This window comes from Panthera pardus, unplaced genomic scaffold (genome assembly GCF_024362965.1).
Source record: "Panthera pardus isolate Hobbes unplaced genomic scaffold, ASM2436296v1 HiC_scaffold_16, whole genome shotgun sequence".
In the NCBI taxonomy this organism is placed as follows: Eukaryota; Metazoa; Chordata; class Mammalia; order Carnivora; family Felidae; genus Panthera; species Panthera pardus.
Window position 1 is genome coordinate 8672476 of NW_026526721.1, and position 21973 is coordinate 8694448.

Here is a 21973-nt window from a genome sequence, read left to right on the forward strand (position 1 = left end):
ATCGATACAGACATAATAAATATTAACAAGACAGAATCCAACACTACGTTAAGAAAGTAATGCCCCATGATTAAGTATCTTTTCCAGGAATGCAAGGTTGGTTCAATACTGGAAAAAAAATAAATTGATACATTTATAGATATATTTGTTCATTAGTGTGTCAGTAGAGTGAAGGAGAAAAAGCATATTGTTATCTCCATAGATGCTGAAAAAGCGTTTCATAAAACTCAGCATCCTGTCTTGATAAATACATTCCCAAATGGGAATTAATGGGTATTTTCTTAATATGATTGTGTGTGTGTTTGAGTACTAAAGATTGTGTCTTCTTTAGTGGGGGAACCGTAAAAACTGAGGGTTCCACTAAGGACAGAAACAAGGCAAGAATACTATCGCTACTTGTACTTAACGTAGTACTAAAGGTATTAGCCAATCCAAGTAGACAACAGATGCCAATTAGAGGCATAATTGAAAAGAAAGAAAAGCTATGTCTGTTTGCAGATGTCATTATAGTATGCCTGGGAAGGCTTAGAGAATCAATAATTCTTTAACTCCCACAATAAAAGATTTCAATGACAGAACAAGATATAAAATTAGCATGCGGAAATCGCTAGTCTTTGTATATGCAAACAATAATTGGCAAAGGATAGGTATGCCATTACAATAGCAACAAACAAGATAAAATAATTAGTGAGCTTAAAAATGTGTAAAATTTACATGAGATAACTTTAAAACATGCCTGAAATACACAAAAGTAACCTGGAAAAAATGTAAGACATTGCCTATTGATAGGACAATTTGACATCGTGAAGTATCAGTTCTCCCCAAGTTAATTTATAAATTTAATGCACTTGTACTAAAAATACCATGTTTTTACCCATTAAGCTAGACAAGTAGATGCTAACGTTCATTTAGAAATGTATGCAGTAATAGGAAAACAATGATAAAGAAAAACCATAAAGTGCTACTAGCCTTGCTAGATTTTAAAACATGGTATAAAGCCTCTGTGATTCAAACAGTGTGATGCTGGCACATGAATAAATGGAGAGACCAGCAGAATGGAATAGAAAGTCCAGAAATAGACCCAACTAGGTATAGAAAAATGGTCTATGATAAAGGTGACCTCTCAAATTCCTAGGCCAAAGAAAGACTTTTTTTAAGTGTTTATTTATTTTAGAGAGAGAGAGCATGAGCAGAGGAGGGGCAGAGAGAGAGGGAGACAGAATCCAGAGCAGGCTCCAGGCTCTGAGCTGTCAGCACAGAGCCCCATGCAGGGCTGGAACCCACAAACCGCAAGACTGTGACCTGAGCTGAAGTCGGATGCTCAACCGACTGAGCCACGCAGGCGCCCCAAGAAGGACTTTTTTTTTTTTTTTTTTGAGAGAGAGAGAGGGAGAGAGAGAGAATCCCAAGCAGGCTCCATGTTGTCAGTGTAGAACCCAGCATGGGGCTTGATCTCATGAAGTGTGAGATCATGACCTGAACCAAAATCAAGAGTTGAATGCTTAACTGACTGAGCCACCTAGGTGCCCCCAAAGATAGATTTTTTTTTTAACAAATGATCCTGAGACAATTTGATAGATATTTGGGGAAAAAGATAAAATCAGACCCATCCCTGTCACCATACATAAAAATAAACTCCAAATGGATCAGGGATCTCAACTTAAAGTGAAATCTTACAAATATCAGACACAAGTGGATGAGTTCCTATAGAATTTGGGTGTAGGGAAAGGCTCAGAAGACACAAAAGCAAGAGGCAGTAAAAGGTTGATATAGCTGACTACTACATAGATATAAAAAATCAAACAGTTTTCCATGGTAAAAAAACACCATAAACAAAATTAAAAGATAAAGTGGTAGAGAATATTGGTAAGATGCCACAGATAAAGCACTATTATTCCCTGATATATAATGAACTCTTAAAAATAGGCAAAAGACAGGGCGCCTGGGTGGTTCAGTTGGTTAAGCATCCAACTCTTGATTTTGGCTCAGGTCATGATATCAAGGTTCCTGGGATGGAGCCCCATGTCGAGCCCCGCTGTCAGCACAGAGACTACTTGGGATAGTCAGTCTCTCTCTCTCTCTCTCTCTCTCTCTCTCTCTCTCTCTCTCTCTCTCTCCCCCCCCCTCAAAAATAAATAAAACTTTAAAAAAATAGGTGAAAGATATGAACAGGTAGTTCACATACACTATATATATATGGCTCTTAAACATATGGAAACCTCACGTGTAAGAGACATGCAAATTACAACTACACTGAAAGCCATCTCACCTGGCAAAAATGAAAGCATGGGACATCATACTATACTGGTGAGGCTGTGTGGGAACAGGTATGCAATCTGTGGCTGGTTCATTAGTAATGCAAGGGAGTCTGGCAGCATCTAACAAAGCTACATGTGCATTTTCCTTATGATCTAGCATCCCACTCCTAGGAACTTATCGTGAAGATACACTTAAACAACACAAAAATACGTGAGAACAAGGGTATTCGTTATACTGTCTTTTGGAGACAACCTAAATGCCTGTTTGTAAGAGAGTGGTTGAATAAGCGATGCTACATCCACACAGTGGTGTACCCCTCAGTTTAGAAAAGAATGAAGAAAAGCTCAGTGAACTTAGAAAGCGTATTTCCTGGTTATAGTAAGTGGACCAAAAAAAAGGGCAAAGAAGTATGTACAAAATGGTAACTTTCTAAAAGGGAATAAGGGGGGGGGGCAGAAAATATGCATGCATCAGTTTATTTGTGCAGAAGGAAACATGGGAAGAATAAACCAGAAACTAGTGACGTTAGTTGAATTGTTATTTACAGAAAGGAGTTAGGAGAGATCCAGGTAGATGAGGTGAGTTGGGGAGTGGGACACTTCTCAGTATACGTCTCTATATAATTCTGATTCTTGGAACCGAGTTAAAAAAATAAGAAAGAAACAAAGATTGGAGGAGGGGGCCCATAATAGGATACATAAGTACAATTAAACCTAACCTCATTTCAGATGAATAACAACCACACTATAGTGAAAGCAACAAAGAACAAGCCCAGGGAATGTTTAAACACAATATTTGACTATATACCCTCAGGCTAAAGACAAAAAAGAACTATAGATAAATAGTGAAGGCTAGTTAGTAAGTTTGTTTTTCACAGTAGCATGGGTCAGCAATTCTGAAACCACTTTCTGTGTGTTACAGTACTGAGCAAATAAGTAAATGTATTTGAGATAATGGGAGCCAGATTTCTCCTTATTGGAGATGGAAGTTACAAATATAGAAAGGGGGAAAACAGAATGGACCTTGTGGTGTTGAATTGGAATTCGAGTTTTCAGTGGACTTCAATGGTTTTTAAGATGGATGGATGGATAGAAGGATGGATGGATGGATGGATGTTTGAACGGATGGATGGGTGGATGGGTTGGTGGATGGTCGGATAGATGGATGGATGGATGAGATGGGAGGAGGGGAGAAAGGAAGGAAGGAAACACACTTTCTAGCTATTTCCTCATACCCAGATCTGTTTTATAAATGTCATTTTTTGCTAAAAGGAACCAGAGCTCCATGGAGAAAAGGCTGATTCCAGGGCTAAGACTGAGAAAGTGAGCCTGGAACCTCATCTTATGCCAGAAAGTAAGGAAATGCTGAAAGATGACAGAGACGTGTCAGTAGGACACAGGAGCCAGCCTGAAGGAGCTGCCACTTGCCAAATCTGGGGTAATTTGAGCATCAAAGTAAATAGTGATAGGAAAATATTTAGTCTGTTAAATAAAATATGAATCTACAAATCCATTCTGATATAAATAAATAAGTGGGGAGACAAAAAAAAAAAAAACTCTTCCTTATAATAGCATCCCATCAAGTACATATGGAATCAGAAAATCATTATTTGGCAACCATCAAATAAATAATCTATTCAAGCAAGATTCATCCACAGATGCTGAAACCAGTAGGTTAAATCTGATAAGAAACATGATATTTATCTCCCCACAAGTACTTATTAGCTAACAGTGGAAAAACAGTAACTTTACATGGAAAACCTGGCACACACCGCTTAACCAAGTGGATCGGAGTTAACTCACCAACACTGGGACAAGGCGACTCCATGTGCCTCCTGATGTGGTGCACCAAGAAGGACACAGCCTCACTAAGAACTCTGTTCCTGCCCCCAAGTGCTGGCCTGAATCTCATTGTGAGATTTCAGATCATCTGAATCAAGAGACATTTTACAAAATAACTGTAATGTCTTTCTTCCACTCTTCAAAAACGTCTAGATCGTGAAAGACAAAGTGAGACCAAAGAACTGAACCCAGTTGAAGGTAGCCAAGGAGACATGGTAACGAAATGCAACAAATGATCTGGATGTACCCTAAACCAGCAAGAAGACCATGCTTTACTGCCAAGGTCATTGTTAGCACAGTGGGTAAAATTTGAATAAATTCTGTAGATGAGATCAGGAGTTGGCAGACTACGGTCTTCAGGCCAAATCTGGCTTGCTGCCAGTTTTTGTACCACTTGAGAGCTCAGAATGGTTTTTCACAGTTTTAAATGATTGGGAAAAAAAAAATGAATAAAATCTATATGACATTCTGGAAAAGGCAAAATGGTAGAGGTAATAAAAAGATCAGTGATTGCCAGGGTTGGGAGGAGGAAAGGAGGGATGAATAGGTGGGGTGCAAAGGATTCTCAGGGCAGTGAAACTATTCTATATGGTACTGTAATGGTGGATAGAGGGCATTATACATTTGTCCAAACCTATAAAACTGTGCAGTACAGAGACTGAACTTAATATTAAACTGTGGCCTTTAGGGACACCTAGGTGGCTCAGGCAGTCAGCGTTTGACTCTTGATTTTGGCTCAGGTCATGATCTCCACTGAGTGTGGAGCCTGCTTAAGATTCTCTCTCTCTCTCTCTCTCTCTCTCTCTCTCTCTCCCCCCATGCCCTGCTCATGCATGTGCTCTCTCACTCTCTTTCTCTGTCTCTCTCAAAAAATATTTAAAACTGTGGCCTTTAGTTAATAATAATGTATCAGTGTTGGTTCATCTGTTTTAACGACCATACTACACTAAGACAAGGTGGTAGTAATAAGGAAGCAAGTGCAGGGAGTGAAGGTGCCTAAGGGAATTCTGTACATTCTGCTTAGTTTTCTGTAAACCCACAGCTGCTCAAAAAATAAAGTCTACGATTTTTTTTTAAATACTATATTGTGATGCATGAGCTGTATATGAAAGTTAAATTTCTGTGTCTATAAAGTTGTGTTGAAATAAGTAAGCCACACTTAACTTATTTACAGGTTGTCTACACCTGCTTTTTGTGCCTGGATAGCAGAGTTGAACAGTTGCAACAGAAACCCAGTGGCTCCCAAAGACTAAAATATTTACTATCTGGCTTTTCACAGAAGGAGTTTGCTGACCCCCAGATTAGATAATAGTATTGTATCAGAATATTAAATTCCCAAGTTTGATCATTGTATTCTGATTACATAAAATCCTTGATATTTAGGAAAGATACACTGACATATAGAGAAATAAAGAGATGTTATGACTGCAACTTGCATGTAATTCAGGGAAAGAATTATGGATGGAAAGACAGATGGAACAGGCTCTGTGCTTAAAAAGCTAACATTTAGGAAATCTGGGTGCTGGGTGAAAGTCATGTAGGAGTTCCTCCTACTGTCCTGCAGCTTTTCTGCTAGTCTGATACTATTTCAAAGAGAAAGGTTCAAAACAAAAGCAAAATAGCATGAGCCTTAGAACCAGCCAGAACTTGATTTGAGTTCCTGACCTGCTGGCTCTGTGGCCCTACAGAAATGGTTTCACTTTTCCAACACCGTATCTTTGTCTGACTTGTGAAGCTTAGATGAGATACTGCGTGTGAAGTGCCACTCATAGCATAAAAATTCGGCATCAGTTGTGGACAAGTTGAAAGTCTACCCAGTGCCTGCAGGGAAACGGTTCCCAGATGTCTGCTCACCATGTGGTCAAGATGCGTCAGCGCCTGTCTTCTGAAACAGCAGCCACGTCTCGCAGCAGAAGGCCCTCTGTTGGGGTAGATGACTCATGGTAATGGCCGTGGACACGCTCCCTGAGGAGCCCCCCACCTTCAGCCACAGATGATGGACTCTGATTGGCTTGAGCCATGGGTTGAGATCCTATAATCTGGTGACCTGTAGCGGAGGGGCTTAGCACGTGGTCTGAGTGCCCGTGTGTGGTTGTACAGCAAAGGCTCACGTCCAGAAGGTGAGGAGCTAGGATCAGGACCACCGTTGAGGCATGGTCATAGAGGTCGCAGTGGGTGCCATGACGATCTCCATCTACACAAGCCTGGTTGTCCATCTGCAAATTCTGTAACTGCACTGGTCTAAAGTGGAAGGAGGTGATGCCCAGACATCCATTATTTATGTTACAGTGTCACGGGTGAGAAACCGTGGTTTGTGTTCATCTTGATTGAATAATACGGGCCAACAGCAATAAATCTTGGTCTAACTAGACAGGTGCCTCGTTATGAAAGCTGAATCCACAGGACCCCTTCCCTGTGAACAATGAAGTGATTTAGCAGTAGCGTAGATGCTATTATGATGTTGGAGATGGGGAAGATTAGCCGGAAACCTATGAGTGGTGGTTATGTTAGGAGATACAGAAATTAAACAGCATTTCCAGGAGAGGGTCTGACCCACAGCATCCTTCAACAGAGGTACAGGTGGGGCTTCTGCTTCTGGGGAGCGCTGGAGGGGGGTTGCGATGTGGTGTTCTTGAACAGTCCAAATTCCCATTTCACCTATAATTGAAATACTCATCCAGTTATACACTGAAAGAGAGAAAAGGGTATATAATATAAGTAAACTTTACATTTACTTATTCTAGGGGTTGACTGAGAACAGGTTGTTATAGCTTTAAATGTCAAAGCCAGAAGGTAATGAAAATATGTTAATAAAACTGTTGTGTGCCTGTGTGCATGAGTGGCTGAAATTATTCACGAGTAATAATAACCTGAAGAAAGTGCTGCCTTTAAAAAGTCAACCAAATTGTTAGCTCACCCAACTGTTTATAGCTTTGCTAAGTGGGTTCAGAGACCCAAGATCTAAAAGGGAATATTTTGCAACCCCAGTTACTGGTGTTAATCTAAATGCTTTGTAGCCCTATGTTTAGATGTTAGTGCTTTGTAGATAGAAGCGGGAGAGGGGGTGAGAGGTACAGAGGAGAGGCATTATCTAGAATTTTTGAGGAGTGCTAAAACACACACACATTTGGGGAGTCTGGGTGGCTCAGTCGGTTGTGCACTGAGAATCTGCTTGGGATTCTCTCCCCTCGCCCCCGCCCCTTCCTCTCTCTGTCAAAATAAATAAACTTTAAACACACACGCGCGCGCGCGCACACACACACACACACACACACACACACACACACACTCACTCACTCCACTGGTCCTCCCTCTCCCTGACCACCCTCTTTATCCCCAAGAGGGGGTCATAGGACAGTAGGAAGCTGTAGGATCCATGCAACAAAGAGGAAGTGCTCTATTTAAATACCCACCCAGTGTCAAACCACCACATGTGTTCTGTCTTCTTCCTACCGGAACCAGATTTCCTAGGTGACTGGAGAGATTCAGAGAGACGAAGCCCCTTACTTGATGGTTAGTTCTGTCAACACTGGGATTTGAATTTGAATCTTGATCTGATTCCCTTGGTCTGACTCTGCTGCACTGTGGTGTTTTCAGAGTTCCTCAGGAACCTTTCCTTTCCTGTCCTGTCAGGAGCAGTAGCCACCCCATGCCCCAGTTCCTGGATGGCACTGTGCATCTTTGGGACTGTCAATCTCAGCTTTGCACCCACATGCCTAGCCACTTGTTCAGAAGTCACCAGTGTGTCTCCAGGCATCACAGAGCCCTCTGGACCGACTCCTTACTCCATGTGTTGTAGTTAAAAAAAAATAGTTAAGCAGTTTTTCTTAAAAAAAAAAAAAAACAAAAACAAAAAAAAACAAAAAACGGGCACCTGGGTGGCTTAGTAGGTTAAGCGTCTGACTTCAGCTCAGGTCATGATCTTGCAGTTTGTGAATTTGAGCCCTGTGTCGGGCTCCGTGCTGACAGCTCAGAGCCTGGAGCCTGCTTCAGATTCTGTGTCTCCCTCTCTCTCTCTGCCCCTCCCCAGCTCGTGCTCTGTCTGTCCCTCTCTCTCAAAAATAAATAAAAACATTTAAAAATTTTTTTAAAAATGCGTGTTCTTACATTGAAGACAACTTTAAAAAAAATTAAGAAAATTGACTCCTAGAGTCAGACTTTTTCAAAATGAAAATATCTTGATATTTTAGCTTTTTAACTTAAAAAAAAGTCTTCCTGAACTAATGGTTGGTGTTTGCAATGTAATATATTAAAAAAAAAATTTTTTTTAAGTTTCTGAAGTGAAGTTTAGCGCCGTTTCCTTTGAACTATGCAGACGTCCGCAGGGTTGTGCGTAGTGGGAGCACCTCTTCCAGTAAAGCTTTTAAAAGTCAGAAACGGTGACTGAATGAATGTCTGGCTTCCTGGGTCCTCCTCCCTCTGCCTCATCCCTACCCCCTTAATTGGGTTATTTTTTACTTATAGAAAACGGGAGGGGGACTATCTGAGAATGCGTGTTTCCGAAAGGCAAGTAAAGGGAGGGGTCAGAACTGAGAATACCAGGGGGAAGACGTCAAAGAAAAGACACAGCGTGTGCACCAGGAGCAAGAGTGGGTGAAGGCCCCCCACGCTCCGAAGATGCCGGTGGCCACACGCATGCCACCCCCCGAGCCCAGCGGCAATCTGTGCAGGGACAGGAGGCAGACTCAGCCTGCCCGTTGCACAGGGCACATGCTCCCCAGGGAAGGACGGCAAGGGACCGGCACAGCCATACGTGCAGCGTTCGAGTTATGGGGGATCCTTACAGGGAGCCTGCTACCGCTCAGTCGGCTGGCAGTCTGCCGTCTCTGGAAAGGAAGAGAGTGCTCCCCAGCTAGTGAGCTGGCGGACGCATGCTTCACCTAAGGAAGCAAAGTTGAGTTTCAATAAATCTTCTTTTAAATAGCATTTTTTCCTGATTGTACAATGAGTGCACTCCCAGTGCAGAAACACTGGAAAATTCAGAGAAGTATAAAGAAGGAATTCAAAACCACGTGAAATCTTACCACCCAGAGACCACATGAGACAGCATGGAGGAGTCAACATCACCACGTATTGGTTCCACCTCCACCTTCTGGAGGTAACAACCCCTGTTGATGTGTGTCCTGTGTTTTTCTCTAAATGCACACAGGAATGGACAGCTTACATAAAAGGGGATCGCACGTGCTGTTTTCACGCATTCCCTTTTTATTGTCTGTAAGATTAAAATATCAGTAAGATATCAATCAAATAAGGTATCAATAAGATGTCCATAACTATACATCCGCAACGTCCTTTTAATAGTTCCACAGTCAGGAATTTCTCCAATCATCAGGAAACCTATTTTGTAAAATATATCTATGTGTATTTGTTTAAAAGGGGGGGAAGGTCTAGGAGAATATGCACTTTTAATGAGAAGAGGGACTTATTTTCTGCTCTGCACTTTTCTGTATTTTTTTTTTTTAAATGAATACACTCCTCAAAATAACCAGAGCTAATATTGTGGTATATTTCTTAACAGTTTTAAAAAGGGTATTTTAAAACATCTTTTAGAATAATGCTGTATATAGGGTTTTGCGTCATAATTTAATCACCTGAAGGAGTCCAGTGGACATTTGCGTGTATCACAGATGGCTACATGATAGGTTTTCATGTGAGGATGCTATGATTTTTTTCATTCCTTTATTGATAGACTGTTCATATTGTTTCTGATTTTCACGTAAAGCTGTGATGAATAGTTGTGCCCTGAATTATTTTGTTTCTCTGTCTGAATACGCCTTAGGATTTATACCTAGAAGGACAGTCACCAGGTCAGAAAGCATAAAGTTTTTAAGGCTGATTGCTTATGAACAGACTGGTTTCACGAATTTCTACTTCTTAATACTATCAAATAAGCTTTTGCTCATAATAAAACGGGTGCTGTTGATAACTCTGTCTTATTTAATTTTAAAGCAGATCTTTTAGTTCTTTTCTTGGAAATATTGATGAAGAATTAATTACAAATATTATATCTAAACATAAAAGCCATGGTTTTTTTGCCAGAATTTTTCAGCATAATTTTTTTAATGTTTATTTATTCTTGAGAGAGAGAGAGACAGAGCATGAGCGGGGGAGGGGCAGAGAGAGAGGGAAACACAGAATCCAAAGCAGGCTCCAGGCTCTGAGCTGTCAGCGCAGAGCCTGACGTGGGGCTCGAACCCACAAGCAGTGAGATCATGACCTGAGTCTAAGTCAGATGCTTAACCAGTTGAGCCACCCAAGTGCGCCAAATTTCAGCATAATTTTTAAAGGTGACCAGTCATCTTAAAGGAAAGTTTTAAAATAAAAAATCATCCTATAACGCCTAATAAGTAATAAAGCCTGAATAAATCTCACTCCGTTTTCTGTGAATTTTACATAGTTGGAATAAAAGTATATGTAGGTTTTTGTATACTGCTTTTTAATGTTTTTATTTATCTTGAGAGAGAGAGAGAGCAAGTGTGTAAGCGTGTGCTCAAGCTGGGGAGCGGCAGAGAGAGAGGGAGAAGAGAATCACAAGAAAGCTCTGTGTTGTGAGCACAAAGTCCGACATGGGGCTCAGCCTCACAAACCATGGGATCATGACCTGAGCCGAAATCAAGAGTCAGAGGCTTAACTGACTGAGCCACCCAGGCGCCCCTGTATACTGCTTTTTTATTTAGCAGCGTGTTGCAAGCATTTCTTTCGTGTTACCACATACTCTTCATAACCACCCTATTTAATGGGAGTTATTCCATTGACTTCATGTACCACAGTGTACTCATTTCCCTATTGAACACATGGGCTATTCCCACAGTTGTATAGCTCTTGGTAAATGTGGACTGACTGTTTCCTTAGGTTTGAATCCCCAAAATGGATTGAATGGGTCTGAATTTAATTTAATTTTTATTCCTTAAAGATTTTCACACAGGTTCATACCGGCCTGTCCTCTAGATCAGTCTTAATTATTGAAGCTTTATTCCAACGGTGAAATTCGGGACGTTCCCGTTGGCCGAGCACCCACGAGGTGCTGTGATGTCCTTAGGAACCGAAGTGGTCACATTTGCAAAGTGACCTTTTGAGGTCTGGATGTTGGAGACTCCAGAGAAGAGTAGAAAAACAGAGCGCTTTTCCGGCATGCCCTGCCAGTACCCAAGTGAGTGCCTTCAGCTACCACTCACAGAAACCTTTTATTCCACAGCCTTCGCAAACAAGGACAGAAAATATACAGCAGCAGGGGCATAATCATTATGTAACCTCATCCTTTTTTTTTTCTTTCTTTCTTTCTTTTTCTGTTTCCTTTTGTGAGAACATCATCAACTCAGGATGGAAACGCATTTATGGTACCTCCTTTCTGCTAAAGCAAACTCTAGCGGCTTCATTTTCTGAAATGCAAAATTCGCGAAGTTCATAAATGCTTCTTTGTTGACCGTAAGCCGTGTGGTTTGGCCCCCAGAGTTATCTCAGATAGCACAAATAAATCTGGCGGCCCCTGGTTGTCTCAGACCGCGTATTACCTCCTTCCCTCGTTGTCTCCCTCTTGCAGAATTTCCTCCTGGCCTTCAGCTGCACAAACTCCGTCTTCTCATCAATATGCCCTGTTAACTGCTGCCAAACCTCCAGCAGTCGAGTGCATATGTTCCCTTAATCATTTCTCTTTGTTCTAGAAGTCTGTGTTTGGTTTCTAAACCTCCCCCATCCCCTCGCCTAATTCCACCATCACCAGCACTGGCTATCGACAGGACCGTGTTCTGTCTACGTGTTTATTTAAAGAACATCCTAGATTGCCTGCCATTGAGAGAGCTTTTGCAGTCTGCTCACAACGTGCTAAATCATCCCCCCCCCCCCCCGCCTATTCCCCTAGAAAAGGTTGTTAGCTGCCCCCCACCGCCACCAGAACCCGTGGCCTTTGGAGCCCAGGTGAGGGGTTGCCGGAACTTTCTGGAAAGCGTGAAGTCCTGAGAAGACAGTGTTACCTCCCTGCATGGACAGAGATCCCTTCTCTGTTTTCCGCTGGTCCGACCCAAGAAAAGGACGCTTTATTCTTGGAGCCCAACATTGCATAGGAACAGTTGGTCTCAATGGGTTATTCATGGTGTCCAAGAGAAATACTTCTGGAGCTGTGTTTCATGTAAGATGGAAGGTGGGCTTGGCACGTCGACGCAGGCGGCCTGCTCTCTGGGAGTGCCCTGTGCCTGTCAGACCAGCCGGCCCCCACCCGGTGTGGCCAGGCTCTTCTTAGCAAGGAAAAGGGGTTTTCCGGGCCCCTTGCTACTGGGGTCCGCGCACATCAATGCCAAAGTCTGCCGGCCATGGTGCACAGAGAGACACTGTGCCGTTTCTCTACACTTTTAAGTGTGTTTCTTCTCTTACCATCTGTGGAGGCCCACCCCCTTCCCTGAGCCCCGATCGTGGTCTTTCTTCAGGGCCCTTTCTCCTCAGCACCTGGGGAGCAGGGTGCTATGGAACCTTGGAAACTGTTATTGGAAACTTCATACAAATACCGTCTCTCCATCATCCCTCCTCTCACCTCTTCCCTCTCCCGAAAGTACTTCACAGAGCCAGCAGCTGCACCCGCAGTGGGCAAACCTGATTTTTGCTTGGTTTAGTACATTCGACCATGAGCCTTGCCCACTCGGTACCTGGTCAGCAACTCCTGGGAACGCAGAGGAAAGTCTTCCTCACGCAGAGTTAAAATATGTAGAAAGTGGCTGGGAGGAAATTCTCAGTGTGAGGGATTTTTTTTTTTTCCCTCCTTTCCTTTTCTGGGGGAAAAAAAAGGTTAATACTGACTCATTTGGTGGAGATATAAGGCACTTTTCTACCTATCCCCAAAGGGAAGTTTGTATTCTTTTAAATGAAACCATTTTAAAAGCAGAACTCAAGCCTAAAATGATCCAAGGTTCTCCGGAGTTCTCAGAAGGTGTAGATTTATTTACTATAGTTAAAACATAATTAGTTCTCAGGGGATAGTGTATCTTTTAAACGGCTTTATTGCCACCATATTGGTTTTCTGAATAATCAGAAACTTCTGTTATGATTATGTTCTAGTGTTCAGACAGAAACGCACCGTAAGTAGAAACAAATGTCAGGAACTGCTAGTTGTCACCCAAAGAAGGGACACCACATCAGAGTGGGGAAGAAAGAACTTGGTAGGATATTCCGAAGAAATAGAATCGAGCAATGTCTTAAATAAACTAAGAGCTCAGGCAGGTACACAGCCTTTCCCCACCCCAATCTTGTTTGATTAAATGGTGTTTTCTTGGGCTCTTCTTCCTTGTTCCCACTGCAGAGGCTGGGAAGGGGGTCATTATCCCTCGAAACCTGGAAAATGGCCCTTTCTTTCCCCCACATGCTCGCAAATGAGTGCAAACAGGGTCCCTTCTCGTGTGTGAGCTGTGGGCTGCCCTATCATGTCCCCGTTCTGGCTGACCAGTCTTTCCCACCGTTTGCAGGTTGATGTTTGAGATCCCGCAGGAAATGGGGTTAATAGCCATCGCAGTCCGCCAAACACAGGGCAAAGGTCAGTCATCTTTTGTTATCGTTTCTGCTGTTTTGTTTTCTAAAATCTGTGACTCCTGTGTCCAGATTGCCAATGGATCATGTGTCCTGATCGCGGAGGAGACGCACATTACAAGTGCTTGTGTTCACACCCCCTAACATGGAGGAAGAGGGCGGGAAATTGATCAGAAGACTGAGCCTTTTAGTACAATTAAAAGCATTCTCTCAAACTGAGATGGTTATTAATCACTGGATGTTCTACTGGGAATTTTTGTTTGTTTATTTTTGAGAGAGTGTGAGCAGGGGTGGGGCAGAGAGAGAAGGAGACACAGACTCCCAAGCAGGCTCCAGGCTCTGAGCTGTCAGCACAGAGCCCGACAGAGGGCTGGAGCTCACAGACTGCCAGATCATGACCTGAGCCGAAGTCAGACGCTTGACCGACTGAGCCACCCAGGCGCCCCTGGGGATGGTTTTAACATTCAGTCATCTACATCTTGTAAATTCCTCTTTCTGACACATTCTAGGCATTGCAGTGTGTGAATCATGACTGTGTTATAGAGACATTTACTTGCCTGAAGGTTCTCTGGGAGGTGCCTTCTGTGTCCCTATTGAGCGTCACACAGAGGAGGCCTTCCGTCTGCCAGCCCCCACCCCGGCTGCCCTGGAAATTCCATGCAGCGGGCGCTTGATCAGTGGTCAGTGCCCCTTCACAGAGTGATCACAGAGAAGCCAAGGGCTGCTCAGAGCTTCCGCCACCTGCTGACCCTCGGAAACCAGAGCCCGCATCCTCCCAGAATCCACTTGGGGTCCAACCGCAAGCAGATTCCATGCTTGGTGGTCATGCAGGAGGCACTTGGCCCTCGCCCCTGCTCCAGACAGCACCAGGCCAACCCAAACGTGCTTGTAACTCTCAAGAGAGGCTCCTTACGCCTTTCTCAGAACGAGCAATGAAATAAGAAATCCACTGTTTCCCACTTCTTTCCTTTGAATATGTCTTTTGAACATAACTCAAAGAGAAAATTCATTTTATCCAAAGCCGGGGGGCTCAATATGGTGGTTTAAATAAAGGACATAGAAGGACTTTAATTATACCTCTCATTTTGATCAGTTTATTTTCTTGGCTTCTGTTTTAGGAAAAAATAGTTCAGAGAGTTAATGCTAGGGCTTACTTTTTAAATTCAACTTCCTTTTCCCCCCCTTATAACAGTGAGATATAATTCACATCCCATACAGTTCCCTCATTTAAAGTGTACAATTTTGGGTTTTTTTAAATATGTTCACAGGTTGTGAGACTATCACCACAATATAGGTCACTTCTAAAATGTGGCTCCCAGGACTTCTCCTGGACAGGACAGACCTGGCTCATTTTCCCCACTGTTTCTGTTTTTGCCTGCATGACCGTATGGAGAAAATTAAGCTGACAGTCATGTTCAGACCCTGTAAGACTTTGAATCATCAAAGCCTAAATGATATGCTCACTGAGGCTGAACATTCTGCTACTTATCAGAAACTTGTTCAGCAACACAGCATCAGATTTTAAAAAGCTTCTCTGTTCTTGAGTTAACCCTAGAATCTCCAAGCATCGTAATCAGTCTGGGTTGATTGCACACGTGGCTGCTCGGCCCATTTTCTGGCTCTGTGTGCATCTGACTCTGTTCGCATGGCGACGTGGCCACTTTCCTGATGGGGCCTGTGTTCCAGGGCGGGGATCGAATGCTTGGCTGAGCCCCATGGGATGCGCCGTGTCCACCCTGCTCGTCTCCATCCCGCTGAGGTCCCAGCTGGGACAGAGGATCCCATTTGTCCAGCATCTGATGTCCCTGGCCGTTGTGGAGGCGGTAAGGTCCATTCCTGAGTACCAGGTACGTGCAGCTCCTGTGTCTGACATCCCCGCCCTGCGCGTACATCCCAGCTGATAAAGTCGGTATATGGAGGATGTGTCCGGACGATAGCTGCATATAGAGTTGCAGCCTGCTCTTTGCAAAGCTGGGCGGCAGAGTGTTCTTGGAGCTTTGAGAGTTTGGAAAGCACCAGCAGCTTTTACAGCGGCGTGAGGCTCGCCAGATGTGTTTCTTTCCCAGAGCTTCCTTTCTGTGCTGTTGTCCAATTTATCAAGCATCTTAGGGCAAACCTCTTTTTATTTATCTTTTCCTTTAATTGAAGCCCATTGGACGGGATGGGCCACTTGTGTTTTCTGGTGAAAAGCCTTATCTTATAGACCTAAACAACCTTCTCATTTCCCACCTTCATTTTGCACAGTCACTGTTGGGCAGAGCAATCCTTTGTCTGTGGCCGCCCAGGTTTAACGTGCAGGTTCATTTTGGGGTGTTGCTCCCAGCTCTATGGCAGGGGTGCCTGCTTCGTCATTACCATTGGATACTTTCGTGTCACTTATTAAGGAGACAAGAGACCAGTGCACACAGTCACTGTATATCCTCTTCCTCAGTTTTCCTGGAAGAATTTCACATGAGTGTAAAAAGGGAGTTCCCGGGGCACCTGGGTGGCTCAGTCCGTTAAACATCCCACTTCGGCTCAGGTCATGATCTCACGGTTCTTGAATTCGAGCCCCGCGTCAGGCTCTGTGCTGCCAGCTCGGAGCCCGGAGCCTGCTTCGGATTCTGTGTCTCCCTCTCTCTCTGCCATTTCCCTGCTCGTGTCTGTCTGTCTCTCTAAAATAAACTTAAAAAAAATTTTTTTTTCAAGGGTGTTCATCCCCAGGCTCCCTCCCACCTACAGTCTTATGTCAGGCTGAAAACAATTATTGTATTAACTCCTGAAGTCAGAGGCTAAGATCATGACTTTCAGTGGGGCCTGTCCTCATGTTCAACAGGGAAGCCATCATCTCCAGCGCCCCTTAACCCCCTCTAATGTGGTCATGCCGTCATGGTCACTGTGTGTAGGGCTGGGGTATGTGTTTCCCAGGCATGCACACTGAAGTCCCAGGCATGCACACTGAAATATGACATTTATTACCAGGTATTCAGCACTCTTGCTGTCTGTATCTGAAGGGCTTGGGCTTAAGCTACAGATTTTCCACACCAGCGTTTCTCGCCGTCGGCACTGTTGACATTTGGGCCCCACATCTCAGGTGGGAGGACTTCCTCTGCAGGAGGTGGGACAGCATCTCTGGCTGCTCCCACTAGGTGCCAGCAGGATTCCCCGCAACCTTCACAGGTTCAGCCTGCAGCCCCCTGAGCCAGACGTCTCCCCTCGTAGAAGGCAGTTGAGAAGATAAAGTTCTGTTGGGAGGTCGGGGGCGGGGGGGTGCGGTATTTTTAACCCTAGCAACAAGTTTGTTGGTCTTAGGAAAATAAATGAAAATTTAAATTTTAAATTAGCCTGGTTAGCTTTTTCTTGGCTTTGATTTTGACCTTGTAGCCTCACCTGTTAACTTAGCGAGCATTCTTTGAGTGCCTGCCTTACGGGAAGGGCTGGGGGCAGCGGGATGTGAGGTGGGCAGCCCGCCCTCAACAGCACACCTGATGGGTGTTGTCCCTCATGCTCCTTCTTCTGTCCTGTTTCTGTAGTCACGCAGCCCAGTCTCACCTGCGTGATGTGACTTTGGTTTGGGATTAGATGTATTCTTCCTTTATTTCATTTTCAGTTTTTACTGAGATACAATTGACCATGTAAGTTTGAGGCGCACAGTACAATGACCTGACCTACTTGTGAAGTGGTTACCCCAGGAACTTGACACCCATCACCTCCTATAGTTCCTAGAAAACATTTTTTTCCCCTTGTGATAAGAACTTTTGGGATTTACTTTCTCAGGATTTATTTAAAAAAAGGTTTTTTTTTTTTTACAGTTTATTTATTTTGAGAGAGAGAGAGAGTGCAAGTGAGGAAGGGGCAGAGAGAAGGGGGAGGGAGAGAATCCCAAGTAGGCTCCATGCTGTCAGTGCAGAGCCTGACACAGGGCTTGAACCTACAAACTGAGATCATGACCTGAGCCCAATTAGGATGCTTAACTGACTGAGATCAACTCAGGTGCCTCTCAGTATTTATTTTTAACAGAGTTCATTTAGCTTACACAGTACAAATCCAGGATGGTTGAAATAGGCCCCAGTTACATAGAGTTTGCCTTTTTTATATAAAAATTTTAATGTTTATTTTTGGCGGGGGGAGACAGCGTGAGCAGGGGAGGGGAAGAGAGAGGGAGACACAGAATCGGAAGCAGGCTCCAGGCTCTGAGCTGTCAGCACAGAGCCCAATGTGGGGCTCGAACCCACAAACCGTGAGATCATGACCTGAGCTGAAGGCGGACACTTAACTGACTGAGCCACCCAGGTGCTTCGTACAGTTGGCCTTTCTTACATCTTTGGTCAGATGTCACCATCAGCACACAGGTGGTGCCTGTCTCCCTGGACCAGAGGGAGTGTCACGGAAATGCCCATTACTCCTTCCAGAGCTTGCAATCCACTGCCTACCATCCCTCCCACTGTTTCTTCTGTTTGCGAGGTCCCCGCCATGCCGGGTGCCTGTAGTCCTCCACCCTCCCCTCCCCTCCCCTCCCCTCCCCTCCCCTCCCCTCTGTCCCCTCCCCGTACCTGGAAGTTCTGTTTGCCCTGGGAGGCCCTGCTCCGATGCCATTCCTGAAACTTCTAGCTACAAACTCCCTCCTCTAACCTTTTGGTGTTTGGAAGGTCTGAGCCACTTTTATGGTTTCTCCCGTGGCTCGCTCTGGAGCAGTGTTATTTGTGCTTCTGGTTCCATCTCCTGTAAAGGAACCAGCTCTGTGGATGAAGGAGTAGTTTTATTTTGATCCCAAAGAGCCTAACATAGCACTTTGTACCCGGGAGGCCCGCGGCAGCTGTTTGAATACGTGGTTGAGATAGTATAAAAATAAGCACGCGGCCTTTCTCTTCGATGAAATAGATGCCGTAGTTTCCCCGCAGGAGAAGCCACGATTCTGTAAGCCGCCATTGACCAACTAGACCTGAACGTGTGAAGTAAATCAGGAACCCGGGAACGGGGCCAGCGCGGAAGCAAGCCGCTGCCCACCTACCGCAGGAGCCGAGCCTGGGCAGGGACCGTGTTGGGTACATGGGGGCCTGGGAAGGCGAGAGAGGACATGCGAGAGTGACCAAGGCCAAAGTCTCCAAGCTACAGATTTTCCACACCAGCGTTTCTCGCCGTCGGCACTGTTGACATTTGGGCCCCACATCTCAGGTGGGAGGCCTTCCTCTGCAGGAGGTGGGACAGCGTCTCTGGCTGCTCCCTCTAGGTGCCAGTGGGATTCCCTCAAGCTGTGACAACCAGATGTCTCCATCTGTTGTCTCCAGCATTGCCCAGTGTCCCCTGGGGCAGGGTAGCAGAATGGCACCCTTGCTCCGGCCGCCATGGAGATCCCTGTTCTAGACACGAAGGATTATGAAGCTCCCTCCCTGTCAGTTACAGGTCCTGGTGCTCATCCCCACGTCTTCTTTATGCTTTTGTTCCTTTGTGCTTTTGCATTTCTCCTCTCTGCCTAGAGTGCCCTGCAGGGCAGAACAGAAATGTATTCCACTGGCTGAGATGCAAAGAAGGCCTTGTTGAAGGGAGAGAAGGAGATTTCTTGGAAGCAGCAGGCTCTGTAGCACAGTATTAAGCTCCCTGGGGGCTTGGTGTCAGAAAGCCCTGGGTTTGGGGGCACCTGAGTGCCTTGGTCAGTTGAGTATCTGACTTCGGCTCAGGTCATGATCTCACGGTTCGTGAGTTCAAGCCCCGCATCGGGCTCTGTGCTTACAGCTCAGAGCCTGGAGCCTGCTTGGGATTCTGTGTGTCCCTCCCTCTCTCTCTGCCCCTACCTCAGCTGGCGCTCATGCTGTCTCTTAAAAAAGTAAATTAACATTTAAAAGGAAGGAAGGAGGGAGGGAGGGAGGGAGAGAAGGAAGGAAGGAAGGAAAGGAAGGAAGGAAGGAAGGAAGGAAGGAAGGAAGGAAGGAAGGAAGGAAGGAAAAAAAGGAATGGGAGGGAAGGGAAAGGGAGGGGAGAGGAGGGGAGAGGAGGGGAGGGAGAAAAAGAATCCCAGCTCTGCTGCATCTGAGTGTAACTGCAAGCCACCCAGGCAGTCTCTCTCAGCTTCAGTTTCTTCCTCATAAAACAGGGACAAAACTAGTACCCCCTGGGCGTCTGGTGTAAGTAACATAGGGACTAGGGCTGAGAAGGGGCTCTGGGTGGTACTGGCCCTCAGGGAAGGAAGCGAAAGCACTGTGGGATCAGAGGCCATCAGCTACCCTGCAGTCTTTCCGTTTTATTTGCTGAGGGTCTTTCTTTCAGCCTCATATATCCCGATTTCCTTCTTCTCCCCACACGTGGCACAACTTGGCTGCCACCCCTGGCCCAGGAGACCTGGCAGCTCCAGCACCCACCGGGTCTCACCCGGTCTCTGTGCGCCCACTTAGGAGTCCTGGCAGGAGGGGGGGTCTGGGTGGCCTAGCTCAAGGCAGTGACCGGCACCGTTCCACTGCGATCGGGGCTCAGGCAGGGTCGCCCAGGGTTGCTTCAGGATAGAAACGCAGTGGGCCACAGAACAAATCGTTTCTGTTAACTGCTGACTGTTGGCAGTGTTTTGAGATCCTTCCGTAATAATTCAGTGAACCGTGTTCCTACCCTGCATCTCTGTAGCATTCTCCTTGAAACATTTCTACCCACCTTTTATGATATTGGTTGATTTAGGGCATCTTTTCTCTCTCGGGCATGAGCTCCTTAAGGGAAGAGAACCCAGAAGTATTATTCTCTCCCTGCCCCCAACCCAGCACACAGTAGGTGCTCACTGCTGGTGAATTTTGGTTTCCCGGTGCGTGTAAGTTACGTTTGCACTATACTGTGGTTTAAAAAAGCAATGGACATGCCTTAACTAAAAAATATTTTATTGAGAGAGTGCCTGGGTCTCAGTCACTTAAGAGTCCAGCTCTTGGTTTTGGCTCAGGTCATGAGCTCACGGTTTGTGAGTTTGAGCCCCGCATCAGGCCCTGCACTGACAGCCCAGTGTCTGCTTGGGATTCTCCCTCTGCCCCTCCCCTGCTCATGCTCTCTCTCTCTCTCCCTCTCTCTGTCTCTCAAAATAAATGAAAAACTTAAAAAAAATATATTTTATTGCTAAAAAATGCTAACCATCATCTGAGCTTTCAGTGAGTTGTGATCACTGATCACAGATCACCATGATAACCAAATAATGAAAAAGTTTGAAATGTTGTGAGAATTCCCAAATTGTGACACAGAGACGCGAAGCGGGCAAGGGCTGTTGGAAAATGCTGGCACTGATCGATCAGCTTGCTCCTCTCAGGGCTGCCGCCAGCCTTCGGTGTGTAAAACACACAGTGTCTGTGAAGCACGATGAAGACATATGCCTGTACTGAGATAATGAACAGTGCTGGGGTGTGGGGAAAATGCCAGAATTTGTGCCAGATATGTTCTTTAGGTCTCTCCCAGCCCCAAGGTGGTCCTTTCACACTGGATTGTCCCAAAGATTAGCTGTCAGAACCAGAAGAGAGGTTGAGATCCCATGTTCCATTAGATTCGAGAACATCCTGCCTATCTTCCTTTGGGCTAGATGACCTGTCCTGATCCCTTTGTGTCCTGTGCTTGCTTGATTAACGCACAGATTTTCCTTTAGGATATCAACTTACGAGTGAAGTGGCCCAACGATATTTATTATAGTGACTTCATGAAGCTTGGTGGAGTTCTGGTTAACTCAACGCTTTTGGGAGAAACATTTTATATACTTATTGGTAAGCTTTTAAAGCCCTTTCCTCCACATTTTTAGATTAATAAAAGCAAAAATAAAAATGGTTTATACATGGCTACATTGGGGGGAGTGGATTATCATATGGGATTACTTTTTCTCTGAGTCCTAAGTTACAGAACACAATATGTATGCAAAACAAGCCAGATTGGTTGAAAGCCCTTCAAGGGGTTTAGCGTTCCTGTCTATGGCCATGGAAACCACCAAATTGGTATCACATCAAACAGGTTTTTTATTACACCTCTCCACGTGCCTGCTTCTTGTTGAATTAGAAATGGTGAAAATAAACATTTGACATGCCATTTTGTAATAAGAAAAGAAAGTTAATTTCAAGGATGGGTCTCCTGGTGGTCTGGCATTCTTAATGGGACCTTCCCAGGCCATGAAAAAGTTGCGTTCTTGTGGACCTTCAGAAGAAGCTCCAGGCTGGTCAAGGTGGGGTGAAGAATCCTGCTTCCCCGCAGCGCACCCGCATCAGGCGAGGAGGTGGGTTCAGAAACAGTTTCAGAAATTCTTAGGCTCCTGCTCCTCCGAGCATCGGCTTCTCCCTAATGTCCAGGAGAACTCAACATTCAAAAATTAGTACTGGACAGAAAACACATGACGACGTGTCAGAAATGCCAGCCAAAAGATGCAAAGCTTAGGTTTCCAG

The 21973-nt window shown here is 45.0% G+C and overlaps 1 protein-coding gene across 4 annotated transcripts in view; it reads left to right on the forward strand.

The window, feature by feature from the left end:
* The window catches only part of HLCS (holocarboxylase synthetase), a 225014-nt gene that overhangs the window by 196539 nt on the left and 6502 nt on the right, over positions 1-21973 (forward strand). For all 4 annotated transcript variants that reach the window (XM_019420314.2, XM_053903084.1, XM_053903086.1 and 1 more), the window contains 3 exons: positions 13550-13617; positions 15297-15457; positions 21193-21307. In XM_019420314.2, the coding sequence (XP_019275859.2) occupies positions 13550-13617; positions 15297-15457; positions 21193-21307 (344 nt within the window). The remainder of the gene's footprint in view (positions 1-13549; positions 13618-15296; positions 15458-21192; positions 21308-21973) is intronic.